General features: G+C 38.6%; 1 protein-coding gene across 1 annotated transcript in view; it reads left to right on the top strand.

Annotated features, from left to right (window-relative positions):
• CFAP61 (cilia and flagella associated protein 61) overlaps positions 1-13,295 on the top strand; it is a 140,449-nt gene that overhangs the window by 58,317 nt on the left and 68,837 nt on the right. The window contains exon 19 of the mRNA XM_029286400.1: positions 11,817-11,944. Within this exon, the coding sequence (XP_029142233.1) occupies positions 11,817-11,944 (128 nt within the window). The remainder of the gene's footprint in view (positions 1-11,816; positions 11,945-13,295) is intronic.

The following is a 13,295-nucleotide window of genomic DNA, read 5'->3' as shown; positions in this document are numbered from 1 at the left end:
ATTTGCAAATGATCACACCAACAGTTGTCACCTTCTCACCAAGCTGCTTGGCAATGGTCTTGTAGCCTATTCCAGCCTTGTGTAGGTCTACAGTCTTATTCCTGACATCCTTGGACAGCTCTTTGGTCTTGACCATGGTGGAGAGTTTAGAAACTGATTAATTGATTGATTGCTTCTATGGACAGGTGTCTTTTATAGAGGTAATAAACTGAGATTAGGAGTACTCCCTTTAAGAGGGTGCTCCTAATCTCAGCTCGTTATCTGTATAAAAGACACTTGGGAGCCAGAAATCTTGCTGATTGATAGGGGATCAAATACTTATTTCACTCATTAAAATGCAAATCAATTTATAGCTTTTTTGAAAGGTGTTTTTCTGGATGTTTTTGTTGTTATTCTGTCTCTCTTAAAATAAACCTACCATTAAAATTATAGGCTGATCATTTCTTTGTCAGTGGGCAAACGTACAAAATCAGCAGGGGATCAAATAAGTTTTCCCCTTAAGATTGCAGACTTAAAATGTTAAAAAACACTATATTTTCATATCAAAATAATTTTGTTTAACAAAGAATTTTTTTCAAGGAGTAATTATTGCTCAATAATTTCCAACATTAGATTATTAATGGTTTCTATAGAACAGGCATGGGTCAAAAGTAGTTATTTATTCTTGTCCCAGGTAGCTGATGACTTTATACCACTAGTTGTCATGCAGATACATTTGTTCTGGCTGTAAATTTCCTCAGTGTAAATGTCAGTGGATTTTGTGTATTATTGCCATTAGATTTTGTTTGGAAGCTTAAACATTACACAGTTATGAGGAAGCACCAGATGGCCTCATTAAGAAGAATGCTCTGAATGTTTACTACTTATGTCCATGTGTGAAATTAACAATAAGGTGACCTATCATCGCTTGGAAAATATGATGTCAGTGATATAGAGATGCTGACATTATTTGCTGAAAATATGAATATTCATGCTGGCCTGCAGTTGGTTAAGTTGATTTCCTTCTCAGTGTGAAGGCTGTTTGGATATGGAAGATAAATATTCTTTGTCAAGTGTTATTTCTAAGTATCATCCCAAGAACAACATTAGAAGCAAACCTTACTTCTTCTGTGACATGCCATTATTCACTTGCATTGTTGAATTATATAGCATGAAATATGAATGTTAGGGGTTATAACAACATTTAATTTTAAATGTTATTTTTAGTCATTTTTTATTGTTGGTTTTAGGACAGGAAAGGGTATAAGAGGTTGGGACTGGAGCTGATTGATTTGCCATTGGCCAATAGCTGTCCTTGCTGGATCTGCTATGTCATTGGTCCTCATTGCAATGGATTGCTAATGTAAGTGATGTTATGATGTTCGTCTATGTTCCAAATTATTGCTGAAATAAACCTCTGAATCTTAAAGTAAGAATTATTGTTTTGTGCCTCATTTCTTTCAATGGGTTTTTCCATGACACTGTCTTTATATTTTTTACATTGTATTTATCCTGTATGCATGTTCAGAATTTGAATTCTCAGTAAGGAAAGTTAGCTGTTGCTGAATTTCAATCACTGTTGAAAAAATTGGAAAATAGTTATTTTACATAACTTGCAGGCCTCAGGAAATATTGAAGCATGACATGGAGTTAAAGTTTGCCTTGACAAATCAACCAATCTGAATTTGACAGATTAAGTCCCAGCAAGTCTCTACTGGGTATGTGCAGCAAATATTTCCTGCCTTATTTTCAAGGCAAAGTTCTCCCAAAATGAATTTTTAATCAACCAGAAATACTAAACATTAGAAGCCAAAGTATCATGGTTTGAACATCATGGGTATATTAAAAGTAACCTTTCTATTTCAAAGATCATCTTGTTTCAGATTATTTAAATTTCTGAAATTGTGAAACTTTTATGATAAATTAATACTTTTACGAACATTTGAAGAAAAATACATATTTTCACTCATGCCAAGTTGATCATCTAAAATAGGGTTCAGTAAAACTTAAAGTAATTGTGTGGAAAATATCCCCTTCCCCATTACTATATTGTCAGAAATCTTCAAGGAGTTTAAAATATTAAGCATTATTGCTTGTTCATTTGATTTACATCCCGTGTTTCATTCAGGAACTCAAGACATTATTCATAATGTTTTTTCCGCTTTTTCCACACAACAACAATACCGCTATGAAGTACAATAGGTTGAGCTGAGTGGGAGTGACTGGTGCAAAGTCATCCAGTGAGCTTCCATGACTAAGGATGGATCAGAACCTGGCTCTCCTTGCCTTAAACCACCCTGATTCTCTAAGACTTAAAATACAGTATTAGTCTTCTTCTTCATACTGCCCCATCCTTCTTTGCTCCTTTGGGAAGAAAGAATGAGTGATAGCAGAGGCAATTCCAGTAATTTCTCCTAACAGCAGGAGAATTCTAAAGTTTTTTCCAACCCTCGGGGGAAAAAAAAGGAATAACAGTAGTGTATATATAAGAAGAATTGGGAATTGTGTTTTGTCCACCCTACTTTTGCTCAAATTGAGCATGGGTGTTCATGTAATCTGCCATTCTTGGTTTGAATATATCCCTAAAGTTGTGACTAATCCTGAAACTGTCTCTTAAATACGGTTTTCCTCCAAAGAGTTCTGTTGCTAAATTCTGCACTGTATTCCATCTTAACTGTTTGATATTAAAAAGGATTGGCTAAGGAGGCAAAGATTTGAGTAGGTACTAGATACGGAAAATCAGAGCAGAATGCCTTACATAGATTGGATTGCTGGGTAGAGAGAGTGGAATCTGGCAAGAAGGGAAGAGAAAACCTAAGACCCTAGAGGAGGGAATTAAGTAAAGGAAAATAGTAGACCACACCTGGAATACTGCAACCAATTTTGATCACCACATCACAAAAAAGATGTTGAGACTTTGGAAAAAATCCAGAGAAGAGCAACTAAGATGATCAAAGGCCTGGAGACCAAAACGTACAAAGAACGGCTGCAGGACTTGGGTCTGGCTAGTCTAAAGAAAAGGGGAGACACGATAGCAGTATTCCAGTACTTGAGGGGCTGCCACAAAGAAGAGGGGGTCACATTATTCACAAAAGCATCAGAGGGCAGGACAAGAAACAATGGTTGGAAACTGACCAAAGAGAGAAACAACCTAGAATTAAGGAGAAACTTCCTGACAGTGAGGACAATTAACCAGTGGAACAGCTTGCCTCCAGAAATCGTGGGTGCTCCATCACTGGAGATTTTTAAGAAGAGGCTAGACAGACACTTGTCTGAGATGGTATAGGTTCTCCTGCTTGAGCAGGGGAATGGACTAGAAGACCTCCAAGGTCCCTTCCAGCTCTATTCTATAATAGAAATAAATATGAGCTGAATGTTACTCTGGAAAGAGTATAACACCTCTAACATATAAAAAAACAGCAAACATTCTTGGAGTTAATAAAAGGATATGAGTATCTCAAAGGAATTAAATGACAGAAGCTAAATCAAGAACAGGAGGAGATAAAATGTATGGAAATCTCTAGAATAGTGACAGATCAAGAGGTATAGCAAAATGTACTATGGGAAAATTAACAATGCATCTATCAGAAGGTTATATAGAAATATTATGCTGCTTCTGAGCATGAATGTTCAAAAGGACCTGTGACATCATTTGATTTTGTAGTTTCTATAGTTATTTTGGTGCTTGCTTTCAGGAGGACTAACCACCTGCTGCCATTTTAAAGTCAACTGGACTGAAAATAACATGCTTGAAAATACTTGCTGCTGTATTGTGCACCAGCAGATTTCAGTTTATAGAATATGCAAGAGCAATGACAATCTTTTGTTCCAGGACAACTGCACACTCAGGAGCAAGTTGAATTACCCACAAAAAGTGCATTCCGTTTCCTGCATTTTAATGAGCCACGATATTCTTATTTGATCAAGAGGAATGTCATAGATGTAATTTTGTTGGATCGCTTTTTGCATAACGTACTCAGCATGCAATAAAATTCCCTATTTTGCATTATTAGCTAGGAGGAATGACGCCTCAGAACTTTATTTATCTCTTTATTTATTTTTTAATTGACTATAACCTTTAGGCCATTATGCAAGCTCTACAGAGATTAATTGATGTGCTTTGTTGCTACTCCCTGTATTTTCAGTAAGGACTTTCTGGGTCTCACTAAAAGGACATTTTCTGCTACAGAAGATTGCATAAAATGTAAGTATCCTTCTGGTACTTTATTTGGAAAAGGAACCCAAAACTCAGTGAGCATTTTGTACATTAAAAAATGGGCAGAAATATATGGCTAGATATACCAAAAGATGGAAGAAATTTCTTACTGTATTTGTAATACTGTACTAAAAACATTTCTGCACATGTCCATGAATTGTTATGATGTCAATCTTCTGGATTTAAAAATCAAATATTATTCATTTTTAACTTCATGGAACATTGCCCATATTCAAAATGTATGCCTTGCCTTTCACATCAGAAATGGCCTCTTGTTAGGAGATGCAGAAAAGTAACAGAGAGCCAGGCTGTCTTCCCAGGTGGAAACAATGTGACAGGTGGTCACAGCAGGAATGACTCATCTCAGCATAATCCCTAATTCCAGTAATCAAAGATAATAAATCTTTTTCTATGGTGCATTAGTTAATGATTACTATTTCATTCAATAATAGCAGAATATAAATAAGGTGGAACTTGATGGTTAACATATTGTGATGTCTGAATATATATTTTGGCGGAATGTATATAATATTTTATAAGGATAAAGCAATATTGTGACATCAGCTAAATTTTTAACTTCTTGGAGCAAGTTGCTGTACTGGTGAAAAAGTAATTTATTGCACATTAGAGCTGTTGTTAACTGGAGCTATTATATGGCAAATAAAATGAGTTTAATGGCATTGGTGTGCCATTCTGAACTCCCAACTCTGCTTGAAGAGTAGGTGGTACTGTGGTGTGGATGGCCTTTGTACAATTTCTTCTGATATGCCACTTACACCTGTTCCTGGATCGCGAGGCTGTGATCACAGCTACTCGTGCCCTGGTCACTTCCCAAGTGGACTATTGCAATGAACTCTCCAATAGGCTGATCTTGAAGAGTATCCGAAAGCTTCAGTGGTATAGAATGCAGCAGCACAAGAAGTTATGTGTGCTCTTAGAAGGGCATATTGCACCTTTGCTCTAAGAACTGCATTGACTTCTGGTTTGCTTCCGTGTCCAATTCAAGGTGCTGGGTTTGACCTTTAAAGCCCTACCTGTCATGGGGACTAGTTACTTAAGGGACCACTTCTACCCATCCTATCAGATCCAGCAGGAAGAGCATGATGTGAGTCCTGTCTGCAAGGGAGCTCCATCTGACAGAACCTAGGAGAAAAGCTTTTCCTGCATGGCACCCACCCTCTGAAACATCATTCCTCCTGAGTGAGGTTGGTCCCAACCCTTGTGACCTCCTGGAAAGCTCTTAAAGCCTAGATCAGTGGTGGTGAACCTATGGCACGGATGCCAAAGGCGGCACTCGGAGCCTCTCTTTGGGCACCCGTGCCATTGTCCCAGCCTTGCCTCCCCCCGTGACCCCGTCTTCACCAGTAGCCCTTCTGAAGAAGAGTTGCCCCCGAGTGTGGCCCACGTGGAGCAGTGCAGCCAAGAACATGGCAGCCAGGCAGTGTAGACAAGACTCTGCCCTCACGCCCCATCGCGCACAGTTGATGCTGCGGGGCGCAGGCAGAGGGTGTGGCTGCTATGGCGCTGCTGGGCGATCTGTGGCAGGCCCTGGAGACGGTGAGTGGCCCTGCGGGCAGGTGGGGTGGGGGCTGGAGCGGGGGCGGGGCAGGGGCTGGAGCGGGGGCAGGGGCAGTTTTTGGGCACTCGGTCTCTAAAAGGTTCGCCATCACTGGCCTAGATTATTTCAACAAGCCTACAGATTCCCTGTTGAGGGAGCCTGTGCCCTGGCTGTGTTGTATGTAATATCTCCCCTCTTGTGATCTTGCTTTATTTACTTAGTTTTTCCCGTGTTTACTGTTTTACTGATTTTATTAAAAGTTAGATTTATTAAATCTTTGGTTCTGTTTTACTTCACCCAGAATCACTTTGACTGAGGTGGGCATCTCTGTAAATTTTATAACTAAAACAAATAAATTAGACACTTGTCATATGGTACCTTCATATTAAATCCTTTTTTTTCTTTTTCCTTTTTGATCTTCTCTCAGAGGAAGTTTATATTTACAGTAAGTTTGTGACATATATCTTCCAAATCGTAATCTTTCCCCCGCTTTGGATTTCCTCCTTTTTGCTATTCTCCCCCTCCTTTCAATAACCTGAAACTAGTTAAGGTAATTGCCAGATTCAAATCTGAGAGCTTTAAATTTATATAATTGTAGAAGAAGGCTTTTCGTTGGCTACAGTCCCCATCTGTGGTGATTTTGGAGCCCAGGAAGATAAAATCTGTCACTACCTCCATTTCTTCCCCATCTATTTGCCAGGAATTGAGAGGACCGGATGCCATGATCTTGGTTTTCTTAATTTGGTACTGTCCATGGGGTTTTCATGGCAAAGATACTGGAGTGGGTTGCCATTTCCTTCTCCAGTGGATCACATTTTGTCAGAACTCTCTGCTATGACCTATCCGTCTTGGGTGGCCCTACACAGCATAGCTCATAGCTTCATTGAGTTACGCAAGCCCCTCCTGGGGAGGAAATCTATGGCAAATCTAGACAGCATACTAAAAAGCAGAGACATCACCCTGCCAACAAAAGTACGTATAGTCAAGGCCATGGTTTTCCCAGTGGCAATGGATGGCTGTGAAAGTTGGACCATAAGAAAGGCCAAGCGCCAGAGAATGGAGGCCTTTGAACTCTGGTGCTGGAGAAGACTCCTGTGAGTCCCCTGGACTGCAAGGCGATCCAACCGGTCAGTCCTGGAGGAGATCAACCCTGACTGCTCTTTAGAAGGCCAGATCCTGAGGTTGAAACTCAAGTCCTTTGGCCACCGAATGAGAAGGAAGGACTCACTGGAGAAGAGCCGAATGCTGGGAAAGATTGAGGGCAATAGAAGAAGGGGACAACAGAGAATGAGGTGGCTGGATGGAGTCACTGAAGCAGTAGGCATGAGCTTAAATGGACTCCAGAAGATGGTAGAGGACAGGAAGGCCTGGAGGAACGTTGTCCATGGGGTCGCGATGGGTCGGACACGACTTCGCAACTAACAACAATAAGAAGAAGAAGAAGGCTTCTCTAGTAGGAAAGGAGAATGATGACTTCTCTCACTCTTGAAACTTACCTGACAGTGCATGAAGGAACAGTATTTAAATTGCAAGCATCTTTCTCATTCACTTCCTTCATTCTGTAACATAGAGCAAGTTTAGACACTTGATTTCTATATTCTTTGAAAACATGTGACTTCAGTCATTGTGATCTATTGTATATATCATGGCTAAAACAAACTATGCCTTAGCACACTCCACCGATTCAGAGAGTTCATCATCTTGTGTGCTGATGGGTTTAACATGTTGCATAAACTTTGTTCATATGTTTAGTATATTAGTGTTTGTAATTTACTGTGTTGTGTGAATCCACTTATACAATTTGTTCAATAAACTAAGGCTGTATCTTTTGTTAGTGTAAGATGTAATCCCAATCACTGAGTAATCAACAATTTGCAATTACCTTTTAGTATCATTGTACAGTCATCATTTAACAGATTAATCTTAACTGACATTGGCCACTGGATGTCATGATTGCACTGCCAAAAATTATCAGAAAAAACATAAATCTGAAGATTTTTTTTCAATCTCCAATCAGCCAAGTATCATATACATTTTTCAAAAAAGAATTTGCCTGAAAAATATAGACCACATCCTCATATTTGAATTTTATTCCAGTGTTTCTAGCAAAAAGGTATATTGAGCAATGGGTATATCTGAACATTATCTCAAATCCACCTCATTAATATGCTCTCAAAAAATATTCAAAAAGTCCAATACTTTCTTAACATTAGTAGAATAGCAGAAAAAAGAGATAGCTATCACTGATTTACTAGTGAAATCCAATTCCAAATCTTCAAACGTCTCTTAGTACTTTAATCTTGATGATAAATCACATAAGAGATCCTGACACAACTTTAGGGGTCTCACAGTTAGCCAAAGAATCATTCACCATTTTTGGGATATGCTGTTAAATAAAAAGGCAGTAGTCAAACATGACTCTAATCTCCCTAAATATAAAATGTCCTGACTTTTTAAATCCTTAAGAGAAAGAGATGGCACGGTACTAAAGAATATACTGTACTATGAATTACAAAACTAATTCTGTATGTTTTTCTATGGGCAATGTCATTTTCTGTTATTAGGGCTACATAGCTAAGGTCTGGCTGGAGTGATGACTGATGGTCTGATTGTAGGATCAGTATGATTTGGTGGCAAACTGTGGTACTGTAGAGAGATGAGACAAATGCAGGAGTTATGGCAAGAGTTTGAAAGGAACTGCATTGTTGGTTTTATTTTTAACTGGGTTCCTGCATAAATAGATAAACAAACAAATGAATAAATGTTTTTAAATGTATACAGTGTAGTAAAGTAGTGAGAAAAATGGGGTTACAATTGGTCTACCAAAAGCTGAGTAAGCCTGTAACTCTCTTCTTGAATTAAAAGGAGTTCAGAATTTATTTGTTGACTACACAAGATGAAGAATTTCCTGAGCTAAGGAATCTCAGAGGTTTCTTTTAAGATTTGCCAACTGGAAGAGATCGCATTGTCTATATTAAGGATTAGTGTTAAGAATTGTGTGCGTGCTGAAAGTTAAAATTGTGGCATTGTATCATAAATTTTACCAGCAAGAAATGTATAGAAGAGTATTGTATATTGCTGCTATTTTTGAACAAATGAGAGGGAATGACACAGAATCAGTTGGCAGAGAAAATAAGACAGGGATTGATAGGTCACTGCATTAATTACTCATGATGGACATCACATCAAACCATTTATAAATGTCTTACTACCTAAAGATTTCCAAATGTGATTTTGAGCCTGTGAAGTCATTGTAGGTCTCGCAGTGTCTCTATTTGACAAAGCTTTACCTAATATTGGAACTACAGACACTTCTGATTACATCTTTAGAACAATATTTAAGCACATTAATACAGATAATATTTAAAAGGTAGTTGTATTTCCATCTGGAATATTACAAGGGGCAGAAAAAGTCTGTTCTCCTGTTGAAAAAAAGCATTTGCCAGTGTGTGTAATACAAAAAACAATTTCTATGGAATCATAGTGATCGTTGTAGATTGCCATTTAGAGTTTGGATGATCAGAAATTAAGATTATCAGTTGATATACTAATGTATTGTATTCAGATGAATATAAATCTGGTATTCATAATGTAACTGCAACTCATTTACTTTGCCTACCCTTGCTATCTTCAGATAGTGAGCATGATAAGAATATGAAGTGGATGGCCTTAATAGTCCTTTCCAAAGAGGAATTTGCAGCTATGCACTTGCCTTGTCTAAAATAACTTGATGCTGTATCTAGTGGTGTTTCCAAATTTATGATCCTGGAGGATTTCAGCCTGCTTTCCTTGGGTCTGGGCTCAGAGGAAGCCTTTATGTTCATGACCAGCTTTGCAGCAGGCAGGTCCATCCCACAACGTGGGTGATTGTCACATACCATATCATACATTACTTTTGTCTCACTGTGGTAGCAATATGATCTGGGATACTTACTATGAAAAGATGATGATTCAGCCTAGAACTAAGAAGAAATTGCCTGACAGTTAGAACAATTAATCAGCGGAACAACCTGCCTCCAGAAGTTGTGAATGCTCCAACAGTGGAAGTCTTTAAGAAGAGACTGGACAGCCATTTGTCTGAAATGGTATTGGGTTTTTTGCCTGAGCAGGGGGTTGGACTAGAAGATCTCCAAGGTCCTTTCCAACTCTATTATTATTATTACTATTACTATTACTATTACTATTATTATTAGTAGTAGTAGTAGTAGTTCTGTTACTTCTGAGGAAATGGACAAGGTGGGAAAATCCCTGTAATGGTGAATGCTATCTTAAAAGATGGGATAATCTCATCGACTCTGAAAGAGGAGTAGTCCATCCCATTCTCAAGAAATTATCTCTGGATCCCATAGATTTGGACTATTTCTGTTCAGTTTCTAACCCTCGTTTCTGGGGAAGGTTGTTGAGAAAGTCCTCAGCCTACCACTCAAAAGATCCTGGAGGAAATGGATTTTCTGGACCCCTTCCTTGTTTGGGACATTTTTGATCACAGTTGCTGCTTTTGTATTGAGACAACTTTGGTTGCACTTGATGTTGTGGCAGCTCAGGATGGGGGTAATATATCCATCTTGGTCCCCCTTGACATCTTGGCAGGCTTTGATACCCATTGATCATGGAATCTTTCTGAACTACCTTAGGTTATTGGGTTCTGTTGTGATTCTCCTTCTTTCTTTGGAGCTGGTTCCATTCAGTGTTGAGGGAGATGTGGTTTAGTTCCAGATCCTGCTTTGCAGGAGGCCTCAAGAAAGCACCAAGGACCACTCATTTCAACTCTGAGCTATTCAAATATTCTCTTCTGTTGGAACTTTGTATGTGTCCTTATGGAGCTCCAAATTAAATACTCTTTGTTTAATTTATGCCCTAGTTTCATCTGTGCCCCATATAAATAGAGGGTGGGATGATGAAGAAGAAGATGAGATGGTTCATATAGATTACAATGCTGATGAAAAATGTTATACAATTTCACTGTATTTTCTCTTGCACAAAAGTGACAGACCTGAACTGCATGAACTGGAATTCTATATGGACTAACAAATTAATGGATATTAGCATAGCTATGTGAGTTGGTTGCTTAGTATTATTTTAATAAAAGGTGTAAACAGGGCTTTTTTTCTCATAGAACGCCCAGAACGGAGTTCCGGCACCTTTTTTGGATGGAACCTTGTAGGGTAGGCAAGGCGGGTTGTATGACATGTGTGAGTTCTGGCACCTTTTTTTTTTTTTTTTTTACAAAAAAAGCACTGGGTGTATATATAAGATTATGTGAGCAAGCAAATGAAAGGAGTCCTGGCAAGATTTTAGCTTTAGTTTTGACTGGGTGTTTGCAGTAAGAAAATGTTAAGATTTGCCTGTGGTGCTTCAAATGTATATAGCACTACAACTGTTGCTTCCTGAATCCAGTATTGCTACTGTCCCTCATGGTATGTTATATAAATAATGAAAACTTTGTTCACACAGCTACTGCAGATTTTGCCTCAAGTAACTCACCTAATACTAAACTGCAGTTCCTTCCTTCTCCCAGTGGTACAATGTAACAAGAACCCCATTTCCATTTTGAAAATTTCTCACAAGCTTCATTCTGTGCTTTAACTTGTCTGTTTCTGGAAAACACCTGATATTCTTCTTCAGTAATGATTCTCTTCTCCCACTCTCTATACATACCACTTTTTTTCTGTCCAGGATTTTAAACACCTCTACATATATCCACTCCCATTTTGTCTTATAGGGATTGAATATGGTTGTGCCTATCGTGTTCCATGGAATTTTCCATCCTTCCTGGACCCTTTTCTCCTCAAGGATTTAAAGCAATTTTGATAATTTCAACATATTTCATGGCAAATTGGAATTCTTTGGGAAAAAGTAGAAGGATATCAATATCTCTGGATATTGGTGTCTCTAGATTTCCAATTATATTGGAAAATTGAAATCCCCAGACGTGTTCTACAATTTGAAAGTTTCACATATTGCTGTGTCCATGTTTATAACACATTTGTAATCTAAATATACTAAAGAACATTTAGTATATGCTGCTAAAGAACATCTTTTTGTTTTTTATTCCTTATACAGTTAAAATATGCACTGTATCATTTCAATCGGAAGTTGTCCTTGGAGCCTAAGGTATCTGTCAGTTGTAGAATAGTAGTTGTTGGATCATCAAATGTTGGCATCTCCTTCCTGGAGACACTGATTTTTTGGTAAGTTTTTAGATTTGTTGTCATTTAATCTCACACTAGACAATTTTTCACTTTATATTTGTTTAATTATTGCATTTATGTCTCATCTTTTTTAATGAAAGCTCACCATTATATACTTATAAGTTTCACCTTATTTTGTCTCTACAATAATAATTCTTGAAGTAGGTTAGGCTTAGAATAAGTGACTTGTCCAACTGTATATTGTCATTTCATGTCTGGCACCTTAGCTATTACCGGTTACCTAACCTATCTATACTGCTATGATTTAAAGCAGGGGTGTCAAACTCAATTTCATTGAGGGCCGCATCAGCATTTTGGTTGCCTCGGGGGGGCGTGTGGGTGTGGCCAGGGTGGGTGCAGCCTACTGGGTGAGCATGGATGGAGTGGGTGTGGCCTACTGGGTGGGCATGGCCAGCTCTATATTGTTCGCATCAAGGGTGCCTGTGGGGGCCTGGGCAGGAGTGGGAGCCAAGACTGATGGCCACCACAAAATTGTACATTGGCTCCCGGCCGGCCTGGGCCAGGGCCAAGGCATCGGGGGCCGTTCCCTCACTGTTTCCAGGATGGCTTCGCGGGCCACATGAAACCACTTCGTGGGCTGCATCCAGCCCCCGGGCCTTGTGTTTGACATGTCTGATTTAAAGTCTCTGTGCTTGTTAATGTACACATGCCACTGCCTCCTTCCACTCAGGGTTAAAGACAATCAAGTTAACTTTGTGTATGGCTTACATTGTAGCTGTGGTTATAGTGGTGATCATCACTAGCATTCACAGTGCTGATGATGCAGTTCCAAAATAGTTCCAAAAGGAAGACCTCTTTAGAATCTAACCAAGAAACCGTTATAGACATGGATAGCATGTATCTGTAGTTTTAGGTGTAACCAGGATGGCCAATGTTTTAAGGCATAGTGGGAATTTCAAGTTAACATTTGGAGGTCCAGACTTTTTGTTGTTATTGTTAGTTACCATCAAGTTGATATTGACTTATAGAAACCCTGTAGATAGTTGTTCTGGATTGTATTTGATCTTCAGTCAAGTGGCTAATCCCTGCTAGAGTTGAGTCTACGGCTGTTGTTATTGCATTGATTTATTACAATGCTAATTTTTTTTAACATTTTCCTTCAATCTTGCCAAGCATGGTATCTTTGTCTACTATTCTTTCTCTTTGCATGTCCATAATATTAAACTGTTAGCCTTGTCAATTGAGTTGATAAGGAAAGCTTCAGCCTGATTTTGTCCCCTATTTAATGATTTGTTCATCCAGCAGTCCATAATGCTTGCAGTACCTTTTGCCAGTATCTATCTATCTATCTATCTATCTATCTATCTATCTATCTATCTATCTATCTATC

This window comes from Protobothrops mucrosquamatus, unplaced genomic scaffold (assembly GCF_001527695.2).
Source record: "Protobothrops mucrosquamatus isolate PMUCROS unplaced genomic scaffold, P.Mucros_1.0 scaffold_213, whole genome shotgun sequence".
In the NCBI taxonomy this organism is placed as follows: Eukaryota; Metazoa; Chordata; class Lepidosauria; order Squamata; family Viperidae; genus Protobothrops; species Protobothrops mucrosquamatus.
This window is presented reverse-complemented; position numbering and strand designations above follow the sequence as displayed.